At 33.6% G+C, this 12,017-nt stretch overlaps 1 protein-coding gene across 1 annotated transcript; it reads right to left on the bottom strand.

The window, feature by feature from the left end:
• Positions 1-1,486: 1,486 nt before the first annotated feature.
• Positions 1,487-5,145, bottom strand: LOC133299088 (homeobox-leucine zipper protein MERISTEM L1-like). The gene is made up of 10 exons (XM_061498511.1): positions 4,919-5,145; positions 4,705-4,822; positions 4,199-4,387; positions 3,664-4,050; positions 3,444-3,545; positions 3,131-3,331; positions 2,784-2,958; positions 2,365-2,636; positions 2,088-2,183; positions 1,487-1,852 (listed from the first exon to the last, which is right to left on the bottom strand). The coding sequence occupies exons 1-10, from the start codon at positions 5,134-5,136 to the stop codon at positions 1,487-1,489; spliced, it is 2,124 nt and encodes a 707-aa protein (XP_061354495.1). The 5' UTR covers positions 5,137-5,145.
• Positions 5,146-12,017: the final 6,872 nt, after the last annotated feature.

Raw genomic sequence — 12,017 nt, 5'->3', positions numbered from 1 at the left:
CTAATGTTATTACCAATCAATTTCACCGTTAGATCGATTATGTTGATCCAACAGTTATATTTATTTCTATCTTTGTATGGTTATGATTCTTCATATTTAATAGAGGTGTTCATCAACCGATTCAAACCGTGATAACCGAACCGAAAAATCAATAACCAAATAAATCGAAAAACTAAAAATCGAGAAAAACCGTAAATTTTAATTAGATTGGATCGATTTTCAGATTGGTAGATGAAAACCGATCTAATATATTGATTTTTCATTTACAAAAAAAAAATATATATATATATATTGATTTTTCTCTACCTATTTGGGTCTTTTCCCAATCATAGCCCAAAAATTTCTAAACCCAAGACTCATTAACCTATTAACTAAACCTAAGAAAAAATCTAGTCACCTCTCATCAACAAAATTTTATCTATGTAGAACTTTATATCTCATTATCCAAAAAAAAACTATATTATTGTTTACTGATGCTTTTATATTTAAAAAAAATTACAAAGTCAATATATACAAAAGATGTTATTTGCACAATAATCATGAAACAAATTTTAAGATTTTCAAAAACTCGAAAACCGATCCAATTCAAACCGAAAAAATTGGATTGGATCGGATTTAAAAAAAAATTCAAACCGAATGGATGATTACAGGATCAAACTGAAAGGATTAGATCGGATGATTTTTGCTTTTAAAATCAATCTAATCCAGACTGCGAACACCCCTAATTCAAATCTAAACCACATTTTATTTTTTTATAATAAATTTCGAAATAATAATTAATGACCGACATAATTAGATAATAATACATGTATTGTTGGTCGTCTCCTATGTCAATTGCACCGTTCACTTTAAAATATTATTAGTTATAACAATTGAACAAAATTACACAAATAGTTTCGTGTAACAAATAATTGAAAAGCTCGTAAAAAAGCTCTGTGAAATTGTGATTGTAACCAACTCTTGTGAATGGAAAGCATTTCGTGACAAGTTTTTTACCGCTTTGTGCACTGATCGGATCGAGGAATTAGTCTCACGAGGATACCAAAAAAAAAACAATTGTGTGTGTCCAAACTAAAGGAATACTACATAAGAGAAGAAAATTTGCTTAGTTTACAATACGAAAGGAAAAGTCAATACCAACACCGCTTGAGAGAACAATTTGCTCAAGTCTACTACAACTCGAAAATTCTACGCTTAAATAAAAACTCGAAAGTCAATAACCGAACCTAAGACCGTTCAAAGTGCTAACATGAAAAGATACTCTAAGTCTAAGGTGCGTCCGTTGACTTGCTTGTTCTGAAATTGAACAAAGCATGCACCATCCAACCTCGTGTTCTTTCTCTATCTTTGTCCTGACTGCAACACAAGAAAACAATCCCTTCACTTCAGTGTTCTTCTTTTGCCAAATGTATAGAAAAAAGCAAGATTATTTTCATCACAAACACGTTTAAAGCATGTTACCTTATGAAGGTGGTTCTGAAATAAATCAGGTGCCCTCGTTTATCACTGCGACTTTGATCTTTTCAACTGTGCACTTAATTAAACTGTTAACGGTGGCCACTGAACCTAGAGATAGCTTTGCCGTTGGAACTGAATCAACTAATATCTGAAATGCAACAGTGAGTAGAGAACCACCAGATCCAACATCAAGTATTGGTCCTTCGTTTGATCCAGGCCCATCAGGAAGAATAGCAAAGCCTGATGGCAACAGGGCAACATAATCTGGATCCGCACCATTCAATACTACATTCATGGTAACAACATCGACAGGAGCATAAACTACATATGAGCCAGTACAATCAGTGCAACTCTCTTGAAGTATCAGCATATTACTTTGGTTGGAATTTGCACTCTACAATTGGTATTGCCAAATAAATAAATAAAAAACATGTTAGGTTATATGTTATGAGATATAATCTAGGATGTGAAAATTGTACCTCTGTGGCATACTATGGTCATGTGGTCATAGTAACATCAAGAGAGAGAAAAGTGTATGACTTTTAAACGAGTGATTGTGATCAAATAACATGATCACATAACCACCACTTTTTCATACGAGAAGATCCAAATCCATAACAGGGACTTACTTTGACACGAAGTAAAGAGACACAGTTGCCTGGATCACCACCATTTTCTATGTGTGCCAATTCCTGAACTTGGCCCCCGTTGGAGAGAATATCCCACTGTTAATTCAATTAAATGTATAAGCTTCAAGGATTCAAAATAGTTACTATGCTTCCACCAGTACTATTTCATTTCAAATAAAATTTTACTAAAAAATACTAAATTCTTGATACGTGTTTCTTTTCTTACTATACCGTGTTATAAATATAAAAGATGTGAACATTGACATGTTATGCATACCTCACTTCTTGAGTTTTGATCTCGAAGGAAATCAAAAACCCTGTTTGGAGGAACTGGAAGCCAGAAAGAAGTAGCAGCACAGAGCACTATACCGGGGGGACTGCCTGGGTCATCCATACTCTTTCTGGTCATGACCCTTACATCATCACATCCTGTTTCTGATAGCGTTGTCCAAACATGTGCTGTAGAAGCACCAACACCAGCACAAAAGCTCATTACCATTCTCTCTGTCAGCTTCAGCATACGTTCCTTTCCCTCAGGACTGATTATCACTGTATATAAACATAAGGATTGGAAAATCACACACTTAACTCATCTTTGTGAGTACATACATTACATATATGCATGCATATTAGCTTCTAAAATGATCTTAAACTAGCCATGAAAGGGACCAAAAAAGTTGATATAATGCCACATACCACAAAGGACCCCTGATGGTACTATGCTGGCCATTGAACTAGCAAGACGTTCGCATTGTCTATCTAATGTAGCCACCCATCGTTTAGCTCCAAAGGCAATGCTCGAATTAACTAAAGGTCTATATAGATCATGCACCGCTCTATTATCCACTTCTACATGTTCAATCCATGTAACCTGAGGAATAATGAAAGAACACAACTACTAAGCGACATAAAAATATTTTTGGTTTAGTTTCTGTTTTTCTTGGGATGTAGCCCCTTTATGTAACAGAGGGAAAAGATCAAAGAACTTGAAGATTATCAACAATGTGAATATTACAGATGCTCAATTGAAAATACCACACCACCTTGGAGTAACCATTTGGCAATTGTTGAATTAAACAACCAGAGGGCCTTCTTCGGCTTCTTGAGATTGTACTTGGTCGCAGATTATCCAAGGAAACATCAACCACCGCCCATATCCCATCTGGATGCTGCTTACAGTACCTTACAAAATAGTTCTCACGAGTAGGAACAAGTGGTGAAGGGACTTGGAACTCAGCTGACATCTGAAAGAAAAAGAAAAAACTGTTACATAAAATGAAATGCATATTTCTAGTCTTATAAATTCTCTTGTGAGGTGAAAATCTTGAGTGTAAGGGAGAAAAATGAGTACTGTACCACTTGCAAGGCTCCATTGTAGTTTCCTGCCACTCCAGTTGAAAGGACTTCAAGTGTGAATGCTCTTGAAACTATTCCGCAAAACGCAGTTGACCATTTATTCTGAAAACCATAATCAATTCAAAGAGGTATATATATGATATATCTCGGTTAACTGCCTCACTCGACAAATTAAATATAATAGGAACTCTAAGAAATTGTTGGGATCATTAACACTCACCACATCCATAAAGATATCAACAAGGTTGATATGATTCATGATAACCACCACGGATTCCCTTGAAGCTTCAGATCTTAAGCCCAATGGTTTCGGACCTATACGTCTAGGGAAAGTCCTCAAGTATTCATCTTCATTTAGAATCTCAGTAATGTGGTTGCTGGGGACCCATAAAGGGTCGCCAGCCTGAGCTAATCTTGTTAGTTCCTCCATTGCTGCAACGGCAAGCTCAACAATCATGGGTTTGTCAGCATCAGCAGGAACTGGGAGTGACCTAAGAAGGTCACTACCACCATACATTTCTCCTACCATGCTTGACTGTGCTCCAACACCAAGATCAAGCGAGCGGGAAGGCACATGATTGTTACTGTGAGATGAAATTCTATCAATCTGAAGTATTTAAGGGAAAAAAAAAAAAGGTTAGTTTGAAAAAGAAGAAAACGAGAGACAAAAAAGAATAATCCTTTACATTATGCAATGGGGATGAAAATTTTGTAATTAATTAATTAACAAAACTTGTTTTGTGGTAGTGACTTACCTCTTCTCTTAATCGAGCATTCTCAATCCTCAAGTGCTGCTCGTCAAAGGACATTTCACCAAGAGCAACTGGGCCTCCGCACTTGGGGCATGTAGCATTACTTAGGGCCTCCTTGTACCTATTGTTCTCAGCATGAAGTTTTTCATTCTCAGCCTTCAAATTAGAATTCTCATGTCGTTCATGTTGAGCCTATATATATATATATATATGTACGTGACCATCAGAAAGAATCATTTTACAGATCACAGTATAAGCGTAATATGATTTACTAATTAGATTTTTACAGATGCTAATCAATGTTAATTAAATCCTAACGCTTACTAATTAATATCAACCCATTGATTTGCTAATTAAATCCTAACTATTGAAAATAAATTTTAATTAACGTCAACCATGATGATTTGTTAATCAAATTGTTACGGATCTCCTAATATAAAGCAAGCCAAGTATACTTCAAAGTTCAATCTAATATAACTTTGGTCGAAAGTTATATTAGATATATATACCTTCATCTGGGTGCGTTTGTTTTGGAACCAAAACTTGATTTGCAAAGGTTCTAACCCCAGCTCACGGCTCAGCTCTTTTCTTTGCTTGTCATCTGGGTGAGGACACTGCTTAAAGAAGCTGAAAAGGCGAAGTTGAAAGAATAACCATTAAGCAAACTGAGCAAGAAAACATGTTATGAGATAAAGAGTTGTATTGGAAAAATATGGTTCCTACGCTTCCATTTCTTGTATTTGGCGCTGTGTGTGGCGGTGGTAGCCCTTCTTTGTGGGTCCTTGGTTAGGATCCTTGTCATCACTGAAAGGAGCGTCCGTGGTCTCTGTGCAAGATTTGCTCTCGTAGTCTTCATCTATGGCCCTTCCCAAATCACTCTCAGAGGAAGTCTTGTACATGTGAGACGACATATCAAGCACATGATGGTGAGAATCAAACATGTTTGTTTGAAAAATTGATGCAAATCGTTAAATTTTAAGAAGCCACGGTCTTCTTTTCCAATCTGCCAAAACATGAATTGAAAAAACATCCAACTCGTGTGAACCAAATGTGTAGAAGCGTAGCAACAAGTAGTTTATTTGTTAACAAAATACAATATGTAATAATCAAAGAGGTAGACAGTCACAGTGGTTTAGCAAAGCTTGAATCATCAGACGACCAAATAAGGCACTGATTTGGAAGCTTTTCTTTTATAAATTAAAATTTCCCTTCTCTTATTATCAATTTAATCCATGATAACAACCATTATAAAGTCTGCTCAGAAAGATAGAAAAAGTTTTCTCCCCATATCTTATATATATATATATATATATATATATATATATATATATATATATATGAGTGACTGTTAATTAGTTTTTTCATTTATTCAAATTTCTGTTATATTATTAAAAAAAAAAAATAAGACCATAAAAAGGAAGTGATCACCAGTTTGATTAGCCTTGAAGATGACTGCAATAGATCAATGGCATTGCCTTTCCTTAGCCTTAATACTCTTACATGCAAGAATTATTGGAAAAATAAAGCAAAATCAGAAAAGACAAAATGGGGAAAGAGTTGACGTAGTGTGAAAGATTGTAAATTATAAGGCTAGCTGAGTGACTGAGTACGTTCAATGCGGGTGAAACCAACCGTTGTCTCTCTCTCTCAGTCTCTCTTTCACTGAATGCATATAACCGAAACATGGATTAAAGATATTCAAGCCAAAGCTAACATCAGCGTAAGAAACATGCACACAAGATGGCACCTTAAGGTTTGATGGAGGAACCTGAGAGATGTTGATTGTTGAAGCGGTTGTGGGAATTAGGGAACTGGAGGAGTTGTTCCTGCACTGCCTTTATGATATATAATAGGGATTAAAAGGAACCGAAAGGTAGACCAAAGAGAGAAAGAAACGAACGTAGAAAAAGAGGAGATAAAATGAAAAGATGGAAGGTTTGGAAGTAGTGGAAAAGGAAGGGGAAAGAGAGAACAGGTGGAGAGGATTTGGCAGAGTGGAGTTATTGCAGAGGCTATTGAGAGGGTGTAAACGCATTTATGAAGTAATGAACGGTGTAAATGGATGTATATATAGAGGGAGAGAGAGAGAGAGAGTATGACCTCATGTTTTAAATTTTCCCTGTGAGGTGTGGTGAAGTGTATAGCTTCTTAACTCCTGTGTCTCAACCTCAATCCATTACACTGCATTTGGCTTTTGTCATTGCACATTTATTTGTGGTTGTTTGTTTGGTTTTGTTTCTTCCTCAATCTGATTTTCTTAGCTGGAAAGCAAAATAAAAACGAGAATGCATACGTAGATTTTTCTTCTTCTTTTTCTTTTACTTTTTTTATAAAAGTTGCAAGCACAAGAACATGCATGGAGAATGAGTTCCATAGCTTGGTTGAGTTCTGAATCCTCAGATAAATATGCAAAACAGTTCAATAATTTTTTTTTATCGGTATGAAGAATGATTATTTATTTTAAAACTCAATACAAAGTGTTGCATGCTTTTTATTTGACGGATCAGGATCAATTAGAAAGAAATAAACAGAGAGATGGGAATTTCATAATTTTGAAATTGTGGACCCTCATTTTTTTCTCTATTTCGCCAATTGGCTTGTAGAATCTATCTCATCCCTATTCGATTTAAGTTGTACTACCGTATTTTCTTCTTTGGATGGTGGTGGTGGGGGCACCACAGTCCATATCATAAATTATGTTTATCATATAATATTTAATAAGTTAAGGAATATAATAAATCACAGGTGTTGCTTACTTGACAAATTGATGTATATATATATATGTGTGTGTAAACTTCTATTTGCAGTGAACAATTTATGGCTAGAGCTAAACTAGCTCAGCATAAAATAATTCCACAACCAAAAAATATATAATTCTAGTAACCAAAAAAAAAATTGAAAAAAAATTGCAAAGTGAAAGAAAATCTTAAGCTTTCCAATTTAAAGTTTAAGCAATACAAGGATAAAATTGTAATAAAAAAATTCATAAAAAAAGTTTTAATATATAACCCTGAAAATATTTACGAGATTTAACAATATTGTGTAGCTGTATTAACATACAGATACAAAACCTAGGCGAGGGTTAATTTGTCTTTATTAGAAGACAAGCACACATTTAAGGGAAAAAAAATTTATTTGGCGAGAAATCTCCTTGTCATACGCTGTACACATGCAAGTCCACAATAGTCAAACATATTGTCAGTCATATTTCGGGATTCAATTGCATGAAATAGTGCGAGAGATATTCTCCTACATGATTGATAAACTAGTGAGTGGTGTGAGGTGTTTGAAAAAGAATGGGAGATGATTTGGTCCACTTGGTCAAACCCTCGATCACTTAACTATTTTGTTTATAGCTGAAACAGGATAATTGTTTTCTGCTGCTAGGAAAGCTCATTACAACCATACCTTTCGACATGAAAAGTTATAGATTTGGCGGCATGTCAAGGGGATGGAGTTTAGGGCTTTAGGTATGTCACGCCTTTTGAATTCTTCAGCAAAAGGGAATCTCTGTATAGTGCTCAAAATGGTTGGCCATGTTTGATAAAACCTTACCGATCATACTTGAATATCATGATATTAATCTTCGTCCTATGCACATATTTGAGTTACAAAAAAGGGACTTTCGTAATATAAATTCTACACGATTAAAAAAGAGAGGTTATATTTATAAATTTTATCACTTACAAACTCTTATAATTAAATCTTAAGTATTGATTTCCGTCAATCTAACGGTTATAATTTATAGAAAATTAATAATTAATTAATAAGTATGACCCAATAAATTATAGCCGTTAGATTGACGGAAATCAATTGTTAAAATTTAGTTATAAGAATTTGTAAAAATTTAGTTTATAAATATAACCATTTCCACTTAAAAAACTGATAATCTATCTTACCTAAATATTTAAGCTGCTTTTATATATATATATATATATATATATATATATATATATGAAAAAATTACTCACGTGTTGTTGGAGAGTAGCTTTCATTTCTATACACTCATCGATTTATGTGTAACTCAATTTTTATTTATTTATTGTTTATAAGTGAGGAGGCCGTCAGATACACTCTTTTCTTCTCTCCTACAACATGAGATTAATATATAGGATAAAAGATTTCTCAGTCAATGGAGATAAATTATCTCCGATGAGCCCAAAACGACGTCGTTTTGAGACGAAAATCAATGTATTTTTATAATTCTAATATATTGCAGGGTCATATTAGTCTTTATCATTATAATTTTTTAATCTTATAATCCCAAAATAACATCATTTTTAGCTCACCAGAGATAACTTTTTTTTCGATGACTAGAAAATTACTTTCTATATATATATATATATATGGGTAGGATCATCTTACACCAGTGTAAGAATAATAAGTCTTACACCAAATCTTAACCATTGATTTTCTACATCTAACTATTTTTAATTCCCAATATATATAGGGGTAAGATGATCCTACCCCTATATATATATATATATATATATATATATATATATATATATATATTAGTTTGATATGAGGTAGAAAAAAATTTATGAAAAAGTTTTATCAATAATAATAGGGAGAGATTATACTTACCATCAACTAATCTCTTACTATCTCTTTTAAAACCATGGGATAAAATTAAATCAATGGTTATCATTTGATATAAATTTTCTTTCTCTCTCTTCAAGCACTTTCTCCACTTCCTCTCTCATCTTCATCTTTCTATCATGTTTACTCCACTATCTAACGGTTATAAAAGAGGTAAAAGAAGGTGATAAACTTATTGATGATAAATATAATCATCTCCTATAAATTAATTATTTTTTCAAATGTTTAGGTTATCCTATTAGTTTTGAGGAGTTGTTTATTTCAGTTATCTCAAAAAAAATAAAAAAAATAAATAATGCTTGACAAAAGAGGGAAAAAAAAACTTTTCGGTTGATAAATGACTCAACAAAGTGCTGGCCACAATTTCGGATCTGCCTTGAGCTCAACAGAAATTAAACTTAATTTATTTTCCTTTTCTAATTTCCTTCTTTTTGTATTTTTCTCAATTTCCACATAATTATACTAGGGTGTGTTTAGTAGAAAGATAAAATTTAAAATCCGAGATATCCGTATTTAGTACAAGGGATGTGAAAATTTTCCTGAATTTCTTGCCGAAATTTCAAAATGTGAACAAAATTCTCAAAAAAAATACCACCTCACAGGTGAAATTCTAAAAATCGCACACGGTGGAAAAATATTGACTAATTTTTCAAACAATAACTCCCTGCTTTCTTCTTTGTTTCTCTCGTTGTCTCTTACTACATTTTCCTTTCGTTTCATTCATTTTCTCATGCAAGAATCTTCCCAGGAGGAAAAGCTTTTGAGATCACTTGTTCAATGGATAAAAGCTGTCAATACTCTGCAGAGTCTACAACTATACTATTGTTACCACATCCTTTGGCAATGGTAGCAGCAATACTAGTAGCAGAGATCATTATCTGAGGCACCTCAACAAGCTTTCTCAAAAGATTTCCAAACCCATCATTAAAAAACAACCTTTGATTCCTCCTCTTCTTCTTCTTCTCAAACCAACAACCACACCCACAACAAAACCACACCTTCAATAGTCAGGCACAAGCACAACAAAACCTGCAGCATCAATCACCTGAGTACAACATCAACAAGAACGACTTCAGGATGTGGTTCAAAAACTGTGTTAAAGAACCTTGGGATACACCACCCAAAAGCTAGCTCAAGGGGTAAGAGTGCTCAAGGCCTTATAGGACATATTAGTTGCTCATCCAATCAATGTGAGACTATATATCTCAACACGCCCCTTCATGCAAGAGCCTTTTAGGCTAGAAGCGAGTCTCACCTGCAAACGACCGCATCTCAACACCTCCACCTATTCAATGACTTCAGATAGAATTCTAATTGCTTCGAATTCTATCACTTACTTAGTGTTCAATCTTTTTCTAACTGATTCTACCTTTTACTATTTATTACTATAAGCATCCAGTCAACTACCTCCTATGGATTTTCGCTGTTTCTCTTTCAAGATGAAACTTTGGAGAGAAATTCAAGATGAACATTTGGTAGTATCCCGTCAGTGTTGGATGATCGTGTAAAATTTTTATTTTAATTTGAAATTGCAAAAGTGTTGAATTATAAGGGATAATTTTGTAAAATTAACTCATATTTCCAATAATATTTGACAATCAATCAAACATATAATCAAACCCATATTTTCGGTAATATTTTGGTCTATCAAACATTTACCGTTGAACTATCAAATATTTTCTAGGAATCACGGTTCTCGGGCACACAAAAATTTATTCTCTACCAAACGCTCTTTCTCTTCTGTTTCATATCTATTATTATTATTATTATTATTATTATTATTATGTAGTAAATAGGTTCCACATGAACTCCTATAAATCCCTATGAACTTATAAGTAGTAAATACCATCAAATTTGATGATATTGGAGAAACCACCCTTAAACAATTTTATTTTCATTTTTTTATCATTGATAATTTTCTTGCTATAAATCCCTTGGCTCTATATGAACTGAAAGGTTGGACCGACAAGTATAATATTTTTTACAGACACAAAATAAATTTTAGCAGTAACATCATTTCATACAATCAAGTTCTTACAGGTTTGTATGATATAGTTTTTTTTTCATAATTATGTTTAAACTAACAATTTGCCTACCAAAAACACGAATTGCTCAATTGTGCATGTAACTGTTTTCTCAATCATTATTATTACTATCCGGCTGACGTACTCAATTTGTAAGTAATGTGGAATAGGGAAATACTGGCGCATAAGATTCTCTTTAGATCAGTATCAGATCGGTGTTAATTTCGTCCCCAGTCTGAGTCTCTTGCAGTGGCATGACTGAACCGATTATTTATTGCAAGCTGTGCCGACTAGGCCACTAATTCTTTATCCCAAAGTAAGATAATGGCCCCATAATTTTAAGTTTAAGTAATATTAAATAATATCATTATTTCTCAACTAATTATGTCATACCTAAAGACTGTTTAGTTTGTGGAAGGATATTAAATAGTATCATTGTGTTACTATTGTTAGTTTTTATTTATTTTACTTTATTATTTTGTTATTTTCAAATTGTTATTGTTAATAAAGGGTTGTTATTTAACCTGGTCTTTAAAAACATTGGAGTAGTGAATGGGATAGGATCTTGTGATTGTTGGTAGTGGGGTGGGTGGTTGCTATTTGTTAATGTTTTTATTATCTATTTAAACTTCTAGTGAAATGAATAAAATATCATATTAGAAAAGTTATCTCACGAGGCACTTATACAAGAGGTTAGGCTTCCTCAATAAAGTTATTTGATGTCATACTTTTTCAATAAAGTCAAATTTTCATTTTTATTTATTTTGTTCGTAACAATTAGTATCAAAGCTCAGGCATGGACTAATGCGTTCAGAAATTCGAAGACGTTGTCCAATCTTTGTCGGAGCAATGGACAAACACGTTCAAAAATTGGAAGATGCGGTCCAATCTTAATTTGTTAGAGCAATTCAAGGAGATGTTCACCCAATTCTCCAAATGATTGGACATCTTGGTGGCTACGCTAACACGACAAAGAAGAGATCATTCAGCCAGAATCGAAATGACACTAATCCAGTTCGGTGATTGACTTTCGAAGAAATTTCATATAGGCGACGGAAGGGGCTTTGTTTTCGCTGCAACGATGATTTTGCTCGTGGTCATCATTGCAAGAAGTTATCTTCAATCGAGACGATGATGGACGAAAGTGATGGAGATGCGAAAATTGAAGATGCGGAAATTGAAGATGATTCAATTAC

The sequence above is a fragment of the Gastrolobium bilobum genome, unplaced genomic scaffold (assembly GCF_033153095.1).
Source record: "Gastrolobium bilobum isolate Gb01-03AN ecotype WA unplaced genomic scaffold, APGP_CSIRO_Gbil_v1 utg500, whole genome shotgun sequence".
Taxonomy (NCBI): domain Eukaryota; kingdom Viridiplantae; phylum Streptophyta; class Magnoliopsida; order Fabales; family Fabaceae; genus Gastrolobium; species Gastrolobium bilobum.
Note: the sequence above shows the minus strand (reverse complement) of the source record. Positions and strands in the feature narration are given on the sequence as shown.